Here is a 24,948-nt window from a genome sequence, read left to right on the forward strand (position 1 = left end):
CCTCATATGTGATAAGAGTTTCTTGATGTATAAACACCAGCATGTCCACACCAAAGAAAAATCTTTCCAGTGTAACCACTGTGATAAGAGTTTCAGTAGGTTAAGTCTCCTGAAGACACACCAGCGTATCCACACAGGAGAAAAGCCCTTTCACTGTGAACAATGTAACAAGGGTTTCAGTCAGCGAGGTAACCTGACGAAACACCAGCGCATTCACAGTGGAGAAAAACCCTTTGTGTGCAAACAGTGTGACAAGGATTTCAGTGTGTTAAGTGACCTGAGGAGTCACCAGCATGTCCACAGTGGAGAAAAACCCTTCATCTGTAAAGAGTGCAACAAGGGTTTCGCCATGTCACATTCTCTGAAGATTCACCAGCGTATCCACAGTGGAGAAAAACCTTTTGTGTGTAAACAGTGTGACAAGGGTTTCAGTGAGTTAGGGGCTCTGAAGAGACACCAGCGTATCCGCAGTGGAGAAAAACCCTTTGTGTGTAAACAGTGTGACAAGGATTTCAGTGAGTTAGCGGCTCTGAGGACACACCAGCGCATCCACAGTGGGGAAAAACCCTATGTGTGTGAACAGTGTGACAAGGGTTTCAATCAGCAAGGTAGCCTGATCATACACCAGCGTATCCACAGTGGAGAAAAACCCTTTGTGTGTAAACAGTGTGACAAGGGTTTCAGTGTGTTAGGTAACCTGAAGAGTCACAAGCGTGTCCACACTGGAGAAAAACCCTTCATCTGTAAAGAGTGCAAAAAGGGTTTCACTATGTCACATTCTCTGAAGAATCACCAGCGTATCCACAGTGGAGAAAAACCCTTTGTGTGTAAACAGTGTGACAAGGGGTTCAGTGAGTTAGGGACTCTGAAGAATCATCAGCGTGTCCACACTGGAGAAAAACCCTTTGTGTGTAAACAGTGTGATAAGGGTTTCAGTGTGTTAAGTCACCTGAAGAATCACCAGCGTGCCCACAGTGGAGAAAAACCTTTTGTGTGTAAACAGTGCGACAAGGCTTTCAGTGAGTTAGGGAATCTGAAGAGACACCAGCGTATCCACACTGGATAGGGTTACTAACCATCCCGTAAAATACGGGATTGTCCCTTTTTTGGAAACTAAAAGACGTGTCCCGTATTGAACTGATACGGGACGCTCTTTGTCCCGTATTTTAAGGTTGGGGGATAAATATGAATGACGGGATGATTTAATTGAGAAATGACAGCGATTCTGCCTGTCAGTGCGCTTCCGCTTCCGCTTCCACTTCCACTCTGCTCTCCTCTGAGACGACAAGTGCTGCATCCCATTGCTGTGAGAGGCGCTGCGCTGTTTGTAAGCAGCTGATTGGCTTATTAACACAGTGTTGCTAAGACACAGTCTCCGCCTACACAATCCCTTCCCATGGGCTGTAGGTTCAGTCCAACATTTGCCTGCGAGAGACAAGCTGGTGGGTTCACCATAGAGGAACTGAACCCAAGTTTCCCTTGTGCCGCCCGGAAACATGAATATCTCCATATTATTTTTTTCATTTTTTTTCATGAATTAATTCCCTACTTGATCGTACTACAGCGACACCCAAAAGTATCAAAAGTAGCAGATCTGAAAGCTTGAAACGCGGTGCGGTTTGAACTTGTAGATCTGCTACTTCTGAATTTGAATCCTGAAAAGTAACGGTTTCCACCCGACAGAGACGATATCATATATTGCGTTGGAAAGAGGCTCCGGGATCTGTTAGACCCCCGTTCTGCCTCTAAGGATAGAAGATTATTACAAGACATTCCTGCTTTATTGGAGAGCACACGGAAAGAGCTTGATATGTGATACAGGTCTTCAGATGAATTCTGAGCCTATGAGACTTCCTGCAGAAGTCAGGACTCTGTGGTACAAATGCTGACAGACTGAGTCAGATGGACAGGCATATGCCATCCAAACAGTCTTATACGTTTAGCTCTCATGTCTAAATGGCTGTTCTGGGGATCAAAGCTGTAACTTAATAGCAATGTGTTCATCTCTACACATTATTTTTTGCGACGCTAGGGGAGGTACCTTACGCATCCATAAGCCAACGCCATATGCCATTATCGGTTTCCACATTTAGCCAATAATGCAAATGGACGCTTTTGGTGTCCACATGTGAAGTGTCCACGTGTCAAACTATCACGCCTAGAGAGTCAGACCAAATCTTAGTCTTCATCCCACACAAGTTCATTGGGCATATAGTGATGACTTCAGGGATCTCGATATATGGGCAATTTGACATCCCCGTCAACTAATTGACGCAGAACCTGGAGGGCGGTAGGACAGCTCATTAAAGATTTAAGATCCCAATCCCCATTTTTGAAGACCGATTTAATGTCGAGTGCGTGGAAAGTACACTGAGGCACCCTGTGCACTCACAGCAACCTTGGGGTGGCAAAACTGTCCTTCTGGGTGGGGACCCTAGGCAAACACTCCCTGTTATCAAAAGAGCAAGCAGAGCCCAGATATTTACAGCATGCATTCAGATGTCATCGCATCTTCTCGTGAAGCACCACAAGCTAAACATCAACATGAGGACAGACACAGCTGAAAAGGACTTCCAAAAAAGAGGACACAGAAGTTCAGGTCCAAATTCCACAAGACTTGGTTAAGGATCTGAATACTCTGATTTCATACACCTTTCCTGACCTGCAAAATGGATGTACTGCATCGACAAAGACAGCCTTCTCAAAGGCACTATATACACTCCTCTGAACAATGACATCTGAGAAATCAACAACATTTGCTTGTCTGACTTCCTTACAGAAGAGAGAGTCTACTTTTCAGCCGACTCAATTCAGAAGGATTACGTGCCTGTGGAATTCCTCAATTCACTGACACGCTCTGGAATCCCTGATCATGACCTCAAGTTGAAATCACCACTTGATGATGGTGATGTCACCAAGAATGTTGGTCTTGACCTGTGTTTTTTCAAGGGTTTTCCCATTGGCTGATGTAAACACAAGTTTGTTCAAAACCGAACGCAGTACTTGCGTGCTACGCTGCTGAAAAAAATACCATACAATGCCAAATTCACTGAATCGCAACTGTGTCTTTGCAAGTCGGTGTTGTTAGGAATGATGTCACCGGTTTTGTGTTTTGTGTGACATCAGACCAGAGCTCTGGTCAGCCTGAATAAGATGTGAAGCAGTTTTTAGATAAGACAATTAAGCTGGTTGCACACTGCTGCGTTTTTCGGGCCGAATATCGGAGTGAATTTCGGAGCCCGCAAATAAAAAATCAACCTCACGTTATGTCAATCACGTTTGCACACTGCCGCCCGTTTCGCGCACCATTCGGTCCCTTGCTCTCTCTATCTCTCTCTCTCTCCTTGCCCTGAAAAACGCATTTCGCAACGAAAAACGCAGCAGTGTGCAACCACCTTAAGTCTGAGTACGACCAGGAAATATATTAAACCAAATCTTTCCAACCCGCAAGAGACAAAGAACTCATTCTTATTCAGTCCAATTAGCAGCAGGGGTGACCATGAGCCAATCTTCCAAGACGCAGGTCTCATGTTCTGAGTTCCATACGCCTTCACATCTCAGGTCCTCCTCCATGAAGACATGAAGAGGAGCCACAACGACCTCTACTGTAAAATGATGACAGATGGACAGCTGCCCTCATCTGCCTGTCGGACAATCTCCAGCTGCGTAACCAGCCAGAAACAAGGAGACACAGACCAACCAAGATCTTGCAAGGACTTCAACTCAGCCGGGAGAAGTAAATACACATTTGATGACTTACACAGGAAGGAAAACCTCATACGTGATAAGAGTTTCTTGAGGTATAAACACCAGCATGTCCACACCAAAGAAAAATCCTTCCAGTGTAACGAGTGTGATAAGAGTTTCAGTAGGTTAAGTCTCCTGAAGACGTATCCACACAGGAGAAAAACCCTTTGTGTGTAAACAGTGTGACAAGGGTTTCAATCAGCAAGGTAGCCTGATCACACACCAGCGTATCCACAGTGGAGAAAAACCCTTTGTGTGTAAACAGTGTGACAAGGGTTTCAGTGTGTTAGGTAACCTGAAGAGTCACAAGCGTGTCCACAGTGGAGAAAAACCCTTCATCTGTAAAGAGTGCAAAAAGGGTTTCACTATGTCACATTCTCTGAAGAATCACCAGCGTGCCCACAGTGGAGAAAAACCCTTTGTGTGTAAACAGTGTGACAAGGGTTTCAGTGAGTTAGGGGCTCTGAAGAGACACCAGCGTATCCACAGTGGAGAAAAACCCTACGTGTGTAAACAGTGTTACAAGGATTTCAGTGTGTTAGCGGCTCTGAGGACACACCAGCGCATCCACAGTGGGGAAAAACCCTATGTGTGTGAACAGTGTGACAAGGGTTTCAATCAGCAAGGTAGCCTGATCATACACCAGCGTATCCACAGTGGAGAAAAACCCTTTGTGTGTAAACAGTGTGACAAGGGGTTCAGTGAGTTAGGGACTCTAAAGAATCATCAACGTATCCACACTAGAGAAAAACCCTTTGTGTGTAAACAGTGTCACAAGGGTTTCAGGATGTCAGGTTCTCTGAAGTATCACCAGCGTGTCCACACTGGAGAAAAACCCTTTGTGTGTAAACAGTGTGACAAGGGTTTCAGTGTGTTAAGTCACCTGAAGAGTCACCAGCGTGTCCACAGTGGAGAAAAACCCTTCATCTGTAAAGAGTGCAACAAGGGTTTCACTATGTCTCATTCTCTGAAGAATCACCAGCGTATCCACAGTGGAGAAAAACCTTTTGTGTGTAAACAGTGCGACAAGGATTTCAGTGAGTTAGGGGCTCTGAAGAGACACCAGCGTATCCACAGTGGAGAAAAACCCTACGTGTGTAAACAGTGCGACAAGGCTTTCATTACGTTGAGTTGTCTGAAGAGGCACCAGCCTGTCCACAGTGGAGACACTGTTTTCTGTTGAAAACAGTCTGACACATAAGAGCTTTGATCAGTCCGATATTCTGATGACAAAACATCATCACCAAGTGTGGACGCAGATCTTTGGAGTGGATCAATGCAAGGGGACAGGGATTACTTTCCAAGGACAGCACAACGGTGGGCATCTTTTGAGGCCCCCACGATAAAGTCCTTTAGGTTGATATGTTGTACCCACTTCTGGTGAACATCTTAGTAACTCCTCGTCCAGCGTATCAACAGACTAGAGTTGCACCGCAGCCATGGCTGACGGCGCCCTCTACAGGGGAGTGCACAGGAAAACGCTCTATACAGAACAGGCACCTGACCAACTTGTACGTGTCGCTTATACAGCGACCAATTGTGTTCTGTGTAGCACCCAGCCAAGCTGGTGGGTTCACCATAGAGAAACTGAATCCAAGTCTCCCCTGTGCCACCCGGAAACATGAATATCTCCATATTCTTTTTTTTTTTTCTTTTTTTTTTTCATGAATTAATTCCCTACTTGATCGTACTACAGCGACACACAAAAGTATCAAAAGTAGCAGATCTGCAAGCTTGAAACGTGGTGCGAAGCGGTGCGGTTTGAGCTTGTAGATCTGCTACTTCTGAATTTGAATCCTGAAAAGTAAGGGTTTCCACCCGACAGAGACGATATCATATATTGCGTTGGAAAGAGGCTCCGGGATCTGTTAGACCCCCGTTCCGCCTCTAAGGATAGAAGATTATTACAAGACATTCCTGCTTTATTGGAGAGCACACGGAAAGAGCTTGATATGTGATACAGGTCTTCAGATGAATTCTGAGCCTATGAGACTTCCTGCAGAAGTCAGGACTCTGTGGTACAAATGCTGACAGACTGAGTCAGATGGACAGGCATATGCCATCCAAACAGTCTTATACGTTTAGTTCTCATGTCTAAATGGCTGTTCTGGGGATCAAACCTGTAACTTAATAGCAATGTGTTCATTTCTACACATTATATTTTGCGACGCTTGGGGAGGTAACTTAAGCATCCATATGCCAACGCCATATGCCATTATCGGTTTCCACATTGAGCCGATAACACATGCAAATGGACGCTTTTGGTGTCCGCATGTGAAGTGTCCACGTGTCAAACTATCACGCCTAGAGAGTCAGAGACAGTCTCTTTATCCTTCATCCCACACGAGTTCATGGTCCGTTACAGAGATCAAAGAGTAATATAATATTGTCACGAAACACAACAAAACGAGTAATTAAGGCTTTGAGAAAAGCCTCTCTATTGGCCTTTTATTACAGCACTGCCTTGTAGAAGCTAGGCCACGTTATTACCTCAAGGCTAAGAGAAACACTATCCACATCTTCAGCTGTGTTTGACTTCCATTGCCCCACATCCCCCCTAATCTAAAGACAATGTTGACGGAGGGATCCTTCAAAAGCTCTGTGGAAACACAGAGGAAGTCCTCCAGACAGGAAATCTGACGCCCAAGTGTCAATGCAACAGAGATTCTGGGAGATTGAGTTCTACATCAACAGAGCTACTCACGTTGCTTTCAGGTCAACCCACCAAAAACGTAAATGAACTTCACAAAGAGAAACACAAGCTTAAAAAGCGAACTCATTAATGGCTACGAATAACACTTTAAAACAGGGGTCTTCAACGTTTTCAGGCCAAGGACCCCTTAGTCGAGAGAGAGATGAAGCAGGGCATCTGTACATAGATTCCATATAGTTTTATTGCTTGACAACACAATCATCAGTGTAATTTGGATTCATGTCAATTTGTGTTTTCAGATATTTAACCACCGACAATACTTAATAAACTTGACCTTTCACTCTGTACTTAGTCTGCTCCATTTCCCTCTATACCAAAGCTCTTTGCTGAAAATAGACGATCTACAAGCTCACAACGCCTCGCAGCGCAAGGCGTTGTGAGCTTAAACGAAACACGAAGCAAGGTTAAAAATCCCCACCGCTACCCCATACCTGATGATGTACAGTATGTAATGACAACAACGTGAGCAATGAATATAAAACATGTATGATGTATGAAGGATGTGTTCTGGAGGATGATTTGCGAGGCGTTGTTTGTTGTGAGATGTGTGTCAGCGGTGATGTTGAAAACCAGACATCCCCCCGGGGGCCCAGCCCCTCTCTCCACCACACACACCTTCCTTGCCTGATCATTGTCTTCGATCTGGCCCAGGTCCCTGCCGCTGGCCTGGGCTATCCTCTTCCCTGACACCAGGTTACCCACCATCACCGAGGCCGGACCGATCTCTGAGAGGAAGAGAGAAGAGGAAGGTATGGATGAAGGCATACAGTAAACTGACAGAAGGTACTGTATCATCATGTTTCGTGGTGAGTGGAAACGTATGTCCAAAACTGATCCTTTTTTATTTTTGTATTATTATTGAAAAAAAATAATAATAATAACGCCAATCTAAAAGCCCACCATGCGATGCGTGGTGGGCTTGTAGATATGCTATTTTCACTACTTGTCATACAACACAGTATGATTAAGCAGGGAATTAATTGACGAAGAAAAGCATCAAAATTTGAAACATGGAGAGGTTTCTGCCTGACAGCAACGGTATGCAGGTTCAGTGCACCTTATTAATGAACACACACACACACACACACCCACACACACCCCCACACACACACACACACACACACACACACACACACACACACACACACACACACACACACACACACACACACACACACACACACACACACACACACACACACACACACACACACACACACACACACACACACCAAATCCTCTGCACACTAGACACATCAAAACACAGGTACAGCGCACGCAATCCTGAGAGGCTCACGTCAAAGTGCACTTCACACAATCCTGAGTGCTAATATACAGTAGGTGAGAAAAGGGTAACAATTGATTGAACCTTTGTCAAGTCCCGCCCACCCCTCTTCACGCCCAACTAGGTTGCTGTTGCTTGGTTGGGAAAAAAGTCCTCTCTCTCCATCCACTACTATTGAAGAAACAAGTTTTTCAGTCGCCTTGTGTCGATTATCTAATAATGTGTTCAATTCTTATTTTAAACTTGGCCTCAGTAAAAAGGAACATCTCAGTATAGTGACTGGGCAACCTCTTTTTTACTGGATATACAAAAGAATTATCTAACCCAGTTTGAATTGAGCCTCACAGGTCGCCTGTGTGTGTGTGTGTGTGTGTGTGTGTGTGTGTGTGTGTGTGTGTGTGTGTGTGTGTGTGTGTGTGTGTGCGTGCGTGCGTGCGTGCGTGCGTGCGTGCGTGCGTGCATGCGTGCATGCGTGCGTGCGCGTCTGATTGTACAGTTAGTGGCTACTCAGCTAGGCACATATTCTGGGGCAAGCTGCCCATATCACGCGTGTCACGCCATGATGCCACTGTGCGTATGCAGTAGGGCTGTCACAATTATTACATAATCGTCTAATCGCAATTATTTGAAATAATCGTGATTATTTTTCATAATCGTCATAATCGTTTCCATGTTGAAAAATGTTCATATATTTAAAAAAAAAAGTCAAAAAGTTGTGGAAATAGCTGATCTACAAGCTCACAACGCATCGCGATCGGCTATTTACACTATCAAGGTTCTTTTTCAAGTATAAAGTTGTCAAATATGTCAGTAATGTCTTTGTATATTTAGGTTATGTGTCATATCTACCATGTGCAACTTCAAAGCCTACAAGCCAAACAGAAATGTAATTGTCAACGACAAAAACACAATTAAATCGTTAATCGCAATTATTTGAGTGACAATTAATCGTCATGTAAAATGTCACAATCGTGACAGCCCTAGTATGCAGTGAGGACCTTGTGCACCGTCTCTCACCTGGCTGTTTCTGCCGGGGTTTGGGCAGGTTGGTGACGCAGGTGTGGGGGCACATGAGCACGTTGCAGGGGTGCAGCGAGCCCTCCAGGAACAGCTGCTTGGTCTCTGACAGGTGGATACCACCCAGGGGGGTCTTGGGGAGCGTGTTGGAGGGGACCAGAGCCAGGCAGTACACGCCCACCTGATGGATTCCATCTATGGCCTGTTTAGAGGAGAGGGTAAAAAACTCAGTTTCCCATGATTCCTATGGATTGTTTCCATACTGGCTGCAGAAACATGGATATATCTCGCCTTCTTTTCTGATATCGCCTGTTTGGTCAAAACGGTCCGTTTTCTTTCTTTTAGTCAGGAACACTCCGTCAAAGTAGTTTAACCATTTATTTTTTTGGCAATTGAATGGCTCTGCGTTTGGAGATGTTCTCTGAATTTTGTGCATGCTTTTTGAGTATGCTAAAAAAAAATCAGGGAACGCTAAGCAAGAACCCCACATAGGGATACAATAGCAGAACATTAGCAATACATTGCCATGTAACTTAGTCAAATCACAGTTATTTGAGCTTAGCAATACATTGACATGTAATTTAGTCAGACAATCACAAGTATTTGAGCTTAGCCAGACTGATCGTGCAAAGGTTGAGGCTGGGGAGGAGGAGGCAGCTAGCAGCGAATGTTCTGAAGCTTCGGAAACCAAGCATAGGTAGAGAAAGCAAGCCGTATTTAAAGGAGCCTTCCCTACTGAATGAGAGTTTTGATTGGAGTATGACAGTATGACGTAATGACCAGCTGATATTAGAATGTGGAATGGGAAAAGAGCAGCTGACGGGGAAAGACTCTTTTGTCCTGCATAAACTAACGCTGAAGCTTCATCACGGTCGTATTTTTTCGGCAAAAAAAATAAATGTAAAAAAGAATGAACTAGTCTAGGTCAAAACCTAGAATTATGAGTGGGTGCAGGGCTTTGAAGGGATGACACCCCATAGCCAGGAGGGACGACTGTTCTGTGATTGGCCAGTTAGTTGCCAGGCCAACTGGCGAGTATAACTTCATCAGTCTGTCAGTGACTCAGTCAGTCCGAGACATTGGTTCTTACAGGGCTGGTCTGGCGGTTGTGGTCCAGCCAAAAATATAATAACAATGTAGCAATTTTACGTTGATCAAGAGTCAACTCATAATGGGAGCTCAAGAGGATAAAACAAAAGTTGTAATGTCTCCACTTTCAGCATGTGTTATCATCTCGACGCGCACAAACACACACGCACTCGCACACGCACAAACACACCACATGGACTCTTGGTTACCGTATTGTGACTAGACAAGCTAAATGGAAAAAGGAGCATGGCAGTACAGTATCTGTGAAGTTTAAATCCAATGCAGAGATTTTTTTTTTTTATGATGGCTGTAAAAGCGCAGACAGCTTTTATATGTTTTTACCACAGTCTCCATGCTGGCTTACAGGGAACAGGGACTATGTTACAGCACATATACAGCAGACCAGGGCACTACTGAACATGAGCAGTGGTAGAAAGTAACTACTGTAAGTACAGTACACTGCTGTACATGAGTACAGTTTTGATTACTTTATGCCAATAAAACAGCTTTAGTTAACAAGTTACATTGCAGATTTAGGCTGTTGATACATAACATACTCGCTATTTTATATTCCAGCTATTTTTGAAAATGTTTGACACATTTGTAAACGATTGATTTACTTTGCTTCTGTTAAGTACATATTGACGCCAATACTTTTGCACTTTAACTCATCTACGGCCAGTGAAATTACATTTTAAAAGCCCAATCTGCCATGTAGTCACAGAATATAGTTACAGAATATTTATCTCCAGTATGATCGACCAGTATGATCGATCCCCCGATCGATCATACTGGTCGGGGAAAAAAGTGATTTAGACCACCGGTTGTTTAGTCATGAGCATTTAAATACAGATGTCTCGCTCAAACATCCAATGCGTGCGCGCGTGCGTACGTGCGTGCGTGTGTGTTTGTGTGTGTGTGTGTGTGTGTGTGTGTGTGTGTGTGTGTGTGTGTGTGTGTGTGTGTGTGTGTGTGTGTGTGTGTGTGCGTGCGTGCGTGCCTACCTGTAATACTCTGCTCATCCACTGGAAGCTGTCCTCCTCAGTGGAGTCTGGTCTCTGTTCTGCCACCACCACTATCCTCTCATCATGAAGCACTGTGATGGAGAACACTGCTATCCTGCAACACACACACACACACACACACACACACACACACACACACACACACACACACACACACACACACACACACACACACACACACACACACACACACACACACACACACACACACACACACACACACTGTTGTTACACACAACCTTAGTGTGACGTTTTCATGTCAAGGTCCCCCAAATATGTATTCGGCTTAAAGACCGCCAACAGAAACGATTTTGTGCCATGGACCCCCCCTACTAATGTTTCAAAAACGATTCTACATTTTAAAAGCGTTTCAAGATTTCTTTGAAAATAAGACAATCTGAGTTGACGTTATTAAAATGATTTTCATTACAGTATGTTACCGTTTATGAATGTATATTAACAAATTGGGGAGTGGAGTGAATCACGTGATTGTTTTGCGATCATGTGATCCCCTGCATGGGAGAGAGTTTCGGAAACAAATGCTGACCCATAGGTTAGTAAAGAGTGCCATGCGTCTTTGGTTAATGCTGAGGGGTCCCTGTGTACGTTTTATATCTGCTGTACAGTATGTGCCTGCAAACAAAACAAGCCCTGAATTGATATTTCAGTCAACAAACTGTGTTCTAATTACTCCAGAGGCCTGAGGTGAGATCTCTCTTTTGGTGGGAACACAGCTTGAGGCTTGAGTTGACCAGTAACAGCACTGTACACTTTTTGAGCGGTGGTCACAACGCTCCTATACGTGGCCGTGTGTGTGGGTCTGTCTGTCTGTCTCCGTGTCTGTCTGTAGCCTGCAGTAACCTTTTCTGACCACACATGTTAAGGGAGGGGCGCTGTTGCACACACACACACACACACACACACACACACACACACACACACACACACACACACACACACACACACACACACACACACACACACACACACACACACACACACACACACACACCACCGCTCAGTTCACACAAGTGTGATTTTTATAGTAAGAGTTGACTTGAGTTTAACTGTGTCTGTGTAATTTCAGTTGAGGTCGGTTCATTTCAGTTCAGTTCAGTCTGCTCTAGAAAACTATCTCGCCTGATATAATCATTCTTATTATGCTCCCCATGTTCCCCATAGAGGCTCACCTCAACCCAGCCTATTTCACTTCACTTCAGTGCAAAAGGGACGAAGCAATATACAGTATATACCGTATATCGTTGGGCAGAACTTTTTGTGTTTTTATAATTAACACACTACCTGATCGTACCACACCATCACACAAAAGCATCGAAAGTAGCATATCCGCAAGCTCCAAACACGGCATGAAGCGACGCGTTTTGAGCTTGAAGATAATTCCCATAACCTACAGAATAACAGTCGGCTTCACGGATTGCTGGAGCGTCACGCCACGTTATGTTTGTGCCGCTTACGTAGCCAGTATAAATCCTTGATTACCAACCCGATCCGTCGGCTTAACTGTTGTAGCCAATATAAATGAAACAATATAAATGGACAATAAACGTGGCAAAGGCCTTGCATCATTCCTGACATGCATGGCCCCCAAGAACTCCGGCACCCTTTGGTCTAGTTTACATTATGTCTGAAGTTCTATAATGCAAGGTTTAGGTCGAGACCCAAAAGAGAGATTAAGGCCCAAACTAGAGAAAATTGCAGATCTACCAGCACAACGTGTCGCTTCGCGCAGCGTTGCGAGCTTGTAGATCGGCTATTATCACTACTTCTTAATTATTATTAACAGTTTGGCTGCTCTTGGTAGCCAAACACGTTCACAGACGAGATAAGGTTTCCATGGTAACCCGCATCTCAGACGCTTGCTACGGGTGCTGGTGAAAGAAAAATCGAACCTCTGTTCGAAGTGGAGCTGTGTGTGTGTGTGTGTGTGTGTGTGTGTGTGTGTGTGTGTGTGTGTGTGTGTGTGTGTGTAACAGCGCCCCTCCCTTAACATGTGTGGTCAGAAAAGGTTACTGCAGGCTACAGACAGACACGGAGACACGGAGACAGACAGACCCACACACACGGCCACGTATAGGGAGCTCCACACAGCTCCAAAAACTGCATACGTCATGACGCAACGCAGCCAGAAGCAACCGAGAGCGGCCATTATCCATTGACTCCTATTCTATACTGAAACATAAAAACGGCTTTATCTCGAAATAAGGTGCAAATAACGCCGAGGAGGCCGAGATCAGCTTGTCTTCACGGCGACACTATGCCGTGATGGTCGGCCCCGGTTAGGATTTTAGTTTTCGCGACCGTTTGTAAACAAACAGATCTCCTTCCTGGATCGTCAGTGTACACCCACGTGCACACGCACGGAGCTTCCGGGGCTCTTCAAAATAAAGCGCAAGTGAATGGTGGCGTCCTGAGTGTTAACGTATACCGTTTGGGAACCAGTGCTATAATGGTGTTTTGACACTCTCAGATTAAAGGACAACTTAGTTTTTTTACAACAAGGGGTTCATATTTTAGATTGTAATTAAAGAATATGAAAGATCGCTTTAGAGATTTTAATGATTTAGATTTCTGATTTAGATTTCACCCACCTGATTTAGATTTCACCCACCTGATTTAGATTTCACCCACCTCCCCCTGTAGACAAACTTCATGGGCTCCTCAGCCAGGGACGTGGCTATCTAAAAATACATATTTAGCCACTGGTACACATGCCCCCATGCGTACGCATGCCCCACGTTTTAGAATGCTAAACGTGCTAAAACGATAGAATGAAGTAAATGAAAACATTTTAACACTCGCTCTTTCTTTTCTCTAATTACAATCTAAAATATGAACCCCTGTTGTAAAAAAAACAAAGTTGTCCTTTAAATGAACATGAGTATGTATTCTGTTCTTTCATACTGCTGACATACAGCTATACCGCGTAAGCACGTACTCTCACGCTCTGACATCCCACCCACCTCCCCCTGTAGACAAACTTCATGGGCTCCACAGCCAGGGCCGTGGCTACGATGTCGTCTGCGTTGTGCCTGCGTCCGCCCACCACCATCAGGCCGTCCATCTTCCCCGCTACGAAGATCAGACCTCCCGGGCCGATGAAGCCCAGCAGGCCCGTCCTGGTGAACGGGAACTCACTGATGGGAGCACCGCTGCCCGACATGGGGAACACCTGGGAGAGAGACATAGAGACACACAGAGAGAGAGAGGGAATTACGTTTAAAATGTACAATGTACAGAATATCGCTGTCAGGCAGAAACCTACCTTTTTGTGTTTTTTCATAAACGAATGCCCTACTTGATCATACTACAGTGTCACACAAGCGTATCAAAAGTAGCAGATCCATTATTATGCATTTTAGAACAAACAAACAAACACATCTAAGAAATTCCATGAATTAAAAACACGTATAATTAATTAGAGGTAGTGAAAATGGCCGATCTACAAGCTCGCAACGCAGCATGCGAAGCGGCGTGTTGTGAGCTTGTAGAACCTGCTATTTTCACTAGTTTGTGTCCCGGGCAAACTCTCTTTTGGGTCTCGAGTTAAAAGGTTTAGGAACCACTGCATCTAGTCATAATGGATCTCACACAGATCTTTATAGACGTCAAATGGTGCGCGTATCTGTGGGGTTTTACTGTGTTCAGACAGAAAGAGGACACGGGAACACTTACAGTAGCAAATGCCTCAGCAAACTAATCTCTGTCAAACAAAAACTGATAAAAGGGAGGTAAACAAGGTACCATAATCTCTCCAGATAATAGATAAATCCTTCAAGGCTGAGTGTAGATACAGTATACTGTACAACCAGGGGCGTCACAAGGGGGGGTAAAGTGGGACTGAGTTACCTGGGCCCAAGGTGGAGGGGCCCTAGTAACTTTAGCTATTGAAAAATAGCAGATCTACAAGCTCACAGCGAGCTTGTAGATCTGCTATTTTTGAAAAGTCGTGAAAATGTGTCCCTGGAACTAAATATTTTGAGATGGGGGTCCGTGACCAAATACATATCATCTTGGGGGTCCTTCACATGAAAAGGTTTGAGCACCACTGACATGGAAACGTAGGTTTCTTGCACACATTTTCACATTTTTTTCAAAAATGGCAGATCTACAAGCTTGCAGAGTGCCGCGCTGTGAGCTTGTATATCTGCTATTTTTCAATAGTTAACATTCATGGGGGGCCCACAGTGAATCCTTGTACCCAGGGCCCAGAATTTGGTGTGACGCCCCTGTGTACAACAGACACGCACAGATCAATGACAGAGGGCCAGGATGTTTGCAGCGTCATTCGCCCTCCCCAGTTCAAAGTCAGGTCCCTTTCACCAACACTATAGAAAGGGTTTTAAGAGGCGAACATGTCACCGCCAGGCAACGGACGGACATTTACCTCGAAGGTATTCTTGGTCATGCCCGACAGGCCGTAGTAGGAGGTTCCCGTGGCGACCGAGCACACGCACAGCTCTCCGATCTCATCTGTCTTACAAAGCACAGGAAGTCCATCTGGCCTCACCACGCACATCATACCTGCAGGGGAGAGAGACAGAGAGACAGAGAGAGGGAGAGAGAGAGACAGAGAGGGAGAGAGGGAGAGAGGGAGAGAGGGAGAGAGATGTAACCTTGATACATGAAAACTGTTTTAATCCTTTCACTTGTACATATTTTGTTTTGATTGTATTGTAGTTTATTGTGTACACTTCTGCTTTGGCAATGTAAACATAATTATGTTTTTTCATGCCAATAAAGCCCTTTGAATTGAACTGAATTGAATTGAAATTTAATTTAATTTAATTGAGAGAGAGGGAGATAGATATATGGAAGGAGAGGAATGGAAATAGAAGGAATGAGTGTAGGGAGAGAGGGATAGAGAAGGATGACAGAGAGAGAGAGGGGATGCAGGAGAAGAGAGAAAGGGATGGAGGGATGGAGAGACAGTGTTAAGAGGGAGGGGGATGAAGGGAAAAAGATAAAAATATGGGAGAGATGGAAGGAGGGGTAGAGAGGGGGTGGAGGGAGTGTGAGACGAAGGGGCGCGGGTGTCGAGAGATAAACGGAGATAGCAAAAGGGGTGGAGAGAGAAGGGAGGATGACGAGAGAGGGAGAGAAAGAGAGATAAGAGCAACAGATGGAGGGAGAATGCAGGGGCAAAGGCAGAGACAAGGACACAGGACAGTTAGTAAATCATCAGAAACAATGATGGAAATAAATGAAAGGAGGAAGATGGACGGATTAAAAAGGCAAAGGGAGAGAAAAGAAGACAGGAACAGGGATAGGCAAAAAGTGGAGAGAGAGATTCATTAGATGAAAAGTCTTTATTATCTGCTGATGCAGAAATTTGTTTTGCATCCAAACAACTTCCCTTGTCAGACAATATACCACATGTAACTATGTATTATTGCCCTACTTATTGCACATGGGGTGCAATATTCAGCAGGGGAGTATGAGGCACATTCCAGAGGGGAAAGTTTGGTACCCAGTCTACCCACCAAACTTTGTTCCAATGTTTGTTTGTGTGTGAAACTTATTGGCCATTCATTCACTACCTAGCGTTTATCTCAGCTCAGAGGGCCTCTCCATATGTTTTCCATGAGTGCATTTTATGGGAGCGTGTGATAGTTTATAAAGACGCACACATGCACACGTGCACGCAAAATTGATTACATGCCCAAAATTAGGACATCGGGTCGAAAGTGGTTAAACTGGCAAAAATAAACCTAAAGCAATAATAATAAAATAAAAAATCACACTCGTGTGAACTGAGCGGTGGTGTGTGTGTGTGTGTGTGTGTGTGTGTGTGTGTGTGTGTGTGTGTGTGTGTGTGTGTGTGTGTGTGTGTGTGTGTGTGTGTGTGTGTGTGTGTGTGTGTGTGTGTGTGTGTGTGTGTGTGCAACAGCGCCCCTCCCTTAACATGTGTGATCAGAAAAGGTTACTGCAGGAGTGCAGGCTACGGACACGGAGACAGACAGACAAACTAATGTTCTTCGCCAATCATAACACCTGTGTTGGTCCTCAACATGGCCGCTGTAGGACTACAAATGCAACCCATGAATTTGACATCACAATGACTCCTACCTGGATGGACAGTAATAGCCTTCTAGCGGTTTGATAATCATCTTGTAACTCTCATTGTCGTTCATGTTCTTCTAGTATCCAAACTAGTCTCCTCTAGTCTCCTCTCCTCCTAACCTTCTATAGAGACCCCACTACAGAAGACCTAGTGAAACTGAGCATCCTCCTGAATACACTAAACACGTCCAAACTGATTGGTTCCTGGTGTGCAAGTCCCTTTCGTCAGCCAGGAAATTGTTCAAACGACGGGTCAAACATTTGGGGTCAAACTTAAGAACACGTACATGTTTCAAGAAATGGGTTCAGGTAAAGGTTAAGGCCAAAGGGTAAGGAAGGTACTTAAGAGTGGCTCTAGATTTGTGACTTTGCGGCTCATGCGTGCACGTGTGCACGTGTGCGTCTTTATAAACTATCACACACTCCCATAAAATGCACTCATGGAAAACATATGGAGAGGCCCTCTGAGCTGAGATAAACGCTAGGTAGTGAATGAATGGCCAATAAGTTTCACACACACACACACACACACACACACACACACACACACACACACACACACGCACGCACGCACGCACGCACGCACGCACGCACGCACGCACGCGCGCACAGAGCCTCATGGAGCCAAATGTGACACTCTGGAAGATATTTGTTTTTATTTGTACTGTTTAGGAGAACTTAAAACGTATTGTTCTCAGCCAGTAGTGTGATGGATGCAAATACAGTATTCATGGAAAATGATTCATTGTCTCCTTTCTGCATGCATGTGCGCGCACACGCGCGTGTGTGTGTGTGTGTGTGCGTGTGTGTGCGCTTGTGTTCGAGCGCGCATGCAGACGATGCGTATGCGTGAACTATGAAAAGTATGAAAATATTAAAATGCAATGCATTTTTCTTTTATTGCAGAGTCAGGGCTAAATCAAGTTTATATACTTGGCGATGCAGAGGCCTGGGGGCAACGTTTAAGTCATTTTCCTCATTCTTATTAGAAGTGGAGCCAATGTAATTCTGTGGTTTAGTCTTGTGATAAGAGGGACTGCTAGCATTCTTTTTCATTATTATCGCTCGAGGCTTATGAACCTCCCTTGCAAGTTGAAGTCATGTTAAAATAGAGAGGGAGTTCTAGGAAGCCAGGTTCGGTTATACATTAGTGGGACTCACTTCATATCCATACTCCATAGCCATGCATTAGTTTGCATGGACTGGGGGTCGCATGGGGTCATAAATGGGGCTAAAAAGCCTTTTTTGTTGTTGTTGTTGATTAGAGGAAATTATAAACTGTATCTACAATAAATGGGATTTAGCAAAGTGTTCATTTAACTACTCTACTGTAAAGCCCACAATGTGTCACACTGGGGGGCGGCATAGCTCAGGGGTAGAGAAACCGTTATTAGAGCATGAAGGGTTCCCGAAGGGTTCCCAGTTCGAATCTGGGCTCCCCCTGAGTTAATGTCGAAGAGTCCCCTAACTCTGAACCCCTAATTGCTCCCGGTGAGTAGGTTGGTGCCTTGCATTCCTCCGCCACTGGTGTATGAATGTGTGCGTGAATGGGTGAATGTAATGCACAATCTATGTAAAGCGCCTTGTATAAAAGCGCTATATAAATGCACCATTTACCATTTACGCCGCATTGCATTGTGAGCTTGTGATTGGTGATTTGGTGTACACGTAAAAAGGTACAGTTGCAACTCAGGTCTGTTTATGTCTATAGCAGGGTTCATCAACACGTCAATACTGTATGTCATTATAATGTTCTTATTCTGCTCATAAGACCCAGTTACTGATTGTAAAGTCTCCAGGTTTTCTTCAGAATATGTGTGACACTCCTTATTTACTACAACACTATGGCATATTAGGAGTCCAACTAGTAATAGTGGTTCTCAAATGTTCTTTGTAAGGACTCGGAATGCCGTAGGGTCCATTTGTTTCAATTTGAGTTTGTGGTAATATTATTGTCCTCTCATTTTGTATGTCCGTGGCAAAAAATATAATGTTGACAAAAATGTCCGCCACAAGCTAGCATGGCGATGAGCCCTGGTTTAGAGCAGGGGTTTTCAAACTTTATTGACTCTGGGCACCCCGGTAAATAACCTTTTCATCCATGGCACCCCTGAATTACGCTGTTCATTTTTAGAATCTTATATCATATTACGCTAGTTAAATCTTTCCATTTGAGATACGGTAGGCTATGTCATGTTTATGTCATGTCAGTTTCCATCTGACTGAAAAAATAACTTTACACTTGTAGTTTTAACCACTTGAACCCCAGCATCCCTATTCTGGGGGGAAGGTTCACCAAAAATAGCCAATCTACAAGCTCACCACACGTCACAACGTGACGTTTTTTTAGCTTGTAGATCTGCTAATTTGGTGAAGGCACCCCTGGACTGGCATCACGGCACCCACTTTGGGAAACCCTGGTCTAGAGCAGGGGTTCCTAAACTTTTTTGTCTCAGGGCACCCCATAAATATGTTTTTTAATCCGAGGCACCCCTACATTATAATTTTCACTCCCAGCACCTTATATTTATAGCATATCGTCGTTGTCGGGTGGAAACCTTGTATGTCCAAAACCGTTCGTTTTGTATTTATCATCTATAAAATGTTCTAAACTAGTGAAAACAGCAGATCTACAAGCACACTTTTCACTAGTTTTGTGCGACAGTCTTGTACGACGAAGCAGGGCTTTGCTTTACCAAAAGACGTTCACATTTGAAACTTGGAGATACGAGGTTTCTGCCCGACAGGGACGATATTTTTGTGATTATGTTGTGAGGAAAACGTTGAGATAATAGCCATTTTGGTTAGAACTGACTGAAAATAACTTTGTACGTCAAGTTTAAAAGGACACTAAATATTTTTTCAAGTGTCGCGGCACCCACTTTGAAAACCCCTGGTCTAGAGGGATTAGGAGGTAAAGAGTTCCAGTCTCACCTCCAGGCATGACGCTGCCCACGTCCTGCAGCGTGAGGACAGACAGCTTCTCCTCCGTGTCCACCCTGATCACCCCGTGACTCAGACCCTGCATGGACAGCACCCCACGGCCAGGGACCGGGATGATCTCCTCCGTCGGCCTATCGGGAGAGACGGAGAGACGTGGTGAGAGCCAATCAGAGGAGGAGGAGGAGGGTAGAGATGAGTGCCAACGTGTGGTTGGGTGCAGGGTTAGGGTGTGAGGAGTTGGAGGGAGGGAGGGAGTGCGTGAGTGAGTGAGTGTGCATAGGGTTGGGATCCTTTAACTCAGAAAGTGGGGTCCGGGGACCCCCAGGGGTCCTTGAGGGAGTTCCAGGGGGTCCCCAGCTAAATGATAGTTAGGAACTAAATGGACGCTTATGGGTCTGTAACTCAGAGAGTGTACAAAGGAACCAAATGGACCCATTAGGGTCCATTTGTAGGCTCTCTGAGTTAAATTAACATTGATTTTACTATATAAAAATGGGGTCCCAGACATATAAATGCCATTAAATGGGGGTCCGTAGCCTAATGGATGTCAAACTGGGGGTCCCTGAAATTAAAATGTTTGAGAATCACTGTTAGAGTCGTAAAATTCTTCTCTCATAGGGGTCCCTGGCATGTCTTTTCAAATGGGGGTCCGTGGGTGGGGGTCCTTGACATGAAAAAGTTTGTGAACCATAGCTTTAATTAGTACTGTATATATTTGACAATATAAATAATTTTGCCCTTCATTATACCTGTAATAGTTTGAGTAAAACAAATTCAATCATACATAGCGTATTGCATACGTTTTATTGTAATTGTGTGTGTCTATACTGTAGATGTTTGCCCCTGCACTCAGCATGTGTGTGTCTATACTGTAGATGTGCCCCTGCACTCAGCATGTGTGTGGCCATAACTCTGCAGAACAACAAGCGCCTTTCCTTTAGTTTTTAACAAGCAAGCCATTCACAGCGTGTGTGAGTTTAGAGGGCTGCATATAAAGTCTGTCAACTGGCATTCGGCCTGCTGTGGCAGAGTGTGTGTGTGTGTGTGCACGTGCGTGCGTGCGTGCGCGCATGTGTGTGTGTGTGTGTGTGTGTGTGTGCGCGTGCGTGTGTGCACGTGTGTGTGTAAGTGCATTTTTATGGTTAATTATTTAATTACGGGCTGGGTCTAAATGACAGCTTACAGTCCATTAAACATGGCTGGTTCTATTACAGCGGTTGACAGTTCGACGCTCCACTTTAGCGCCACATCTAACCTCTGAGAAGAGACGCTTCTTTAAGAACTCACAGAGCGGAGCAACACCTTCGTAATGTGTTTTCAAACAACTACCATCTGGATCAGATTAAAGACACAATAAAAAGGATTTGTACTCAGGAGTTTGGAAATACCAAATTCTGTGGTTTTAAATGGTTTCAAGAAGAAAACCTCATGTCCAAAATCTTTATTTTCAGGATCTACAAGCTCAAAACGCGTCACTCCATGCAGCATTTCAAGCGTATGAATCTGCTACTTTGGATGCTTTTGTGTGACTTGTAGTGTGATCAAGTGTGTGTGTGTGTGTGTGTGTGTGTGTGTGTGTGTGTGTGTGTGTGTGTACCTCCTGACAGCCACTGTGAGAGCCTCAGGGGAGCTGGCACAGGGACAGATGACCTCAGGTTTCAGTCCTTTACTCTGGAAGACGTTAAGGAAAGCATCACAGGACGAGATGGACCCTGGGGACAGAGCGGGAGTTAGTTAGTCAGTTCTGACTAACAAAGTATTCAATCAATCAAAAAAAACGCTATCTCCCCATGCAGAGTGACTTGTGTGTTCTCACAGGGATTTGAACCGTCGGCCACCACCAGCATGCGTAGAGAGGCCAGGTTGATGTCCCTCTGGTCCCGGTGGGCCACCAGGGCCCAGTGCATGTCTCTGGACTTCACACACGCTACCTTGGCTGGTGAGAGAAACACAAACACACACAAACGCCACTATGTCACAGTAAAATACATTTACGTTTCAAGACAGCAGACATACTTGGTCAGCAGATAAAAAGCACGCCCATATTGTGTGCATTTAACAAAAAACGTTAAGGTAGCTGCCTGTTGCCCTATGCAGTCATCTATTAATCATTTTCTTATATGCAGTAAGTACCAAGTACTACAGCGTCACACAAAAAGTATCAAAAATTGTTGATCAATTGGACATTGTAGGTTTCCATCCGACAGAGACGATTAGCTGGGTTTGCTCTCCGGCAAGGTCCAAATAATTCTTCCTCCACAAACTCAAACTCCAGTCACCATAAAACATAGAGAATTGTCCTACCTTTGTACTGACACACCTTCTGGATCCAGGACAGAGGATTCACCTTCATCAAGGCATAGGGAATACTGATGACATGCATCATGTTCATTACACTCTGAGAGAGAGACAGAGAGACAGAGAGAGAGAGAGAGAGAGAGAGAGAGAGAGAGAGAGAGAGAGAGAGAGAGAGAGAGAGAGAGATGGGATCAGAGTTAGATTAAGTTGGTCTAACTCCTAAAGAAGGATTGCTTTAAATCTAGACTAACCATGATTAAAACATAATAATAAACAGATCATACAAATATACTGAACATATCAGTGGTGCAGATGACTTGGTTCGGATTGTCATGCTTACCGTTAGGATGCCGTGCCACAATCCTACATCCTTCTTAAAGTCTAAAACATTCACTATGGTCTCAGCTGGAGAGAAGGGAAAAGAGAAGGAGAAGGTTTTATTTGTCACTACAAATCAAAGTACAAGAAGCGAAATGCAATTTTGTGCAGTCCACAAATTTACTTAAGTAAATATGGCACTTTAACAGGTAAACAGCCTAGCCTGTAAGTGTTGCATCTAAATGTAAATAGACTCATTTCTATCACTGTAGCATTTTAATGAGTGTGTATTTGTGCATTTGCAGAATGTGAAAGTGCGTGTGCATGTGTGTATGTGTGCGCACGTGTGCACGTGCGTGTGTGCGTGCGTGCGTCCATGTGTGTGCACAGTACCTTCCGTGTATCCACAGGACTGCGTGAGGGCTTGGCAGTGTGTGAGCATTGCTATCCTCATTACCGTAACACCTAAAACACTGCCATCCTTACACGTCTTGTACTGAGAGAGAGAGAGAGAGAGAGAGAGAGAGAGAGAAAGAGAGAGAGAGAGAGAGGGTGAGAGACAGAGGGGGGGAGCAGATTAAGTAATAAACCCACACACATTAATTCCCTCCATTCATTCCACTGCAGCGTTCAGACTGATAGTGCTAACACTCATTCATCTCATTTAAATGATACACTGAGTCTGCTGGCGAACATCAAATCATAGAAAAGGGGCCATCTTGACACTCGGGCTGCCTACAAATGAAGGGCCGAGTCGATACCATGTTTAACGATACAGTTCACACATCCAAATGTGGTTGAATTCTTAGAAAAGCAAATCTCTGATCAATAAAACTACTAGTTGTTAATAATTTCCCCAAAATGTTCCGAAAAGAACTTTGTCCTATCTGTACCCTCAGTAGTAACAATTGCTATAGACTAAAAAAGTGTTTGTTCAGTAACAGGCTTCTCTGCATCTCTCCAGCTCTTTAATAAAATTGAGGTGGGCTACCAACTTCATCCAATTACAAAAGAGAACTGATTTATGCAAATTTCTTTGTTTCAACACCTTAAATTTAGTTTATCCTTTATCCCATACGAGTTCACAATCCTGATTGGATGACTGAAAATGGTTTTGTTTATTCGTTTGTATAATGTATACTGAGCTGGATTCAGCCCCCCTGAAATTGCATTGACATTATCCTAAGATTATACTACTCAATCATTACTTACAGCCTAGCAGTTGTTTAACAACCAGACAGCCAATTACAACAATGTGCCTGTCCTAACATCTACCCCCGGGCTATGGGAACGATTCTGCTTCGAAACAACAGACAGCCGTCCCTCCAGGTTATGGGAGCGGTGTCTCTTTGAAACACACAGCCAGCCATCCCTTTGGAGAATCAATTGTAAGCTTTTTGCAAGTTGTTTTTATAGGTAACAAGTGGCAGAAGGCTACACAATGCACTTTAATACTTAAATACTCCCAACATCGCTGAAAGTGGGCATTCAAGAAAGTAAGTAAAATGTGTGTCTTAACCTGGTACGAAAGACTGTACTGCAGGGGTCTTCAACGGGGGGTCCGGGACCCCTAGGGGGTCCTCAGAGTTACTACAGGGGGGCCGCCAAATGATAGGATCGTGTTTTTTACATTAACCACTTGAACCCTAGCATCCCTATTCTGGGTGGAACGTTAGCCAAAAATAGCAGATCTACAAGCTTACAACGCCTCGCGCTGCGAGGCGTTGTAAGCTTGTAGATCTGCTATTTTTGGAAAAGAGGTTTGTAGAGGGAAAAGAAGAGCAGACTAATGTATTTGACGGTTCAAGTGGTTAAATGTCTGAAAATACACATTAGCCTACTCCTTGAACATGATGACAGTGCTGTCAAACAAGTCTATAAGCTGTTAAAGAAATCTATGAACATTTTTAATCTGCAACACAATTTTATACAATATGTAGTGGAGGTTCCCTGATTCATCTCTCTCTCAGCTAAGGGGTCCATGGCCTGAAAACGATGAAGACCCCTGCTTTACTATATGCATCATGCACATATTTAGAATACGTCTTACGCAGAACACTATCTCATTGGTTCTCAAAGTGGAGTTAAGGGACCCTCAGGGTTTCTTGAAGAGGTTCCAAATGGACCATTACACAAGTCTGTAATTAATGGTCCATTTTGGTTCCATTTGAATACACTCAGAGTTATGGGGGTCCTTGAAATTAGAAAAGTTTGAGAACCACTGGACGATATCGCTTGCAGCAGCATCTATATTCTCAACTAGCAATACGTGGAAGTAACACGCCCTGAGAGAGGGCAATTAAGGAAAACAGATTAAGTACAATTTGTAAATGTCAGAAAAAAAAGAAAGACCTGTCTAGACCTCAAATGACACGCAAAAAAATAAAACCCCAATCATTTTCCAATCACTCTTCCATTACCACTCCATCCAT

The 24,948-nt window shown here is 44.3% G+C and overlaps 1 protein-coding gene across 1 annotated transcript in view; it reads right to left on the reverse strand.

Moving 5' to 3' along the window:
- LOC308285138 (disco-interacting protein 2 homolog C) overlaps nt 1–24,948 on the reverse strand; it is a gene marked incomplete at both ends in the record, with an annotated part of 370,313 nt that overhangs the window by 68,396 nt on the left and 276,969 nt on the right. Inside the window, 11 exons of the mRNA XM_080725855.1 lie at nt 7,076–7,185; nt 8,763–8,964; nt 10,856–10,970; nt 13,858–14,066; nt 15,282–15,418; nt 19,892–20,031; nt 21,498–21,612; nt 21,717–21,836; nt 22,205–22,298; nt 22,539–22,603; nt 22,910–23,012. Coding sequence (XP_080581981.1) covers nt 7,076–7,185; nt 8,763–8,964; nt 10,856–10,970; nt 13,858–14,066; nt 15,282–15,418; nt 19,892–20,031; nt 21,498–21,612; nt 21,717–21,836; nt 22,205–22,298; nt 22,539–22,603; nt 22,910–23,012 — 1,410 coding nt within the window. The remainder of the gene's footprint in view (nt 1–7,075; nt 7,186–8,762; nt 8,965–10,855; nt 10,971–13,857; nt 14,067–15,281; nt 15,419–19,891; nt 20,032–21,497; nt 21,613–21,716; nt 21,837–22,204; nt 22,299–22,538; nt 22,604–22,909; nt 23,013–24,948) is intronic.

This window comes from Nannobrachium achirus (genome assembly GCF_963921795.1).
Source record: "Nannobrachium achirus genome assembly, chromosome: 5".
NCBI classification, from domain to species: domain Eukaryota; kingdom Metazoa; phylum Chordata; class Actinopteri; order Myctophiformes; family Myctophidae; genus Nannobrachium; species Nannobrachium achirus.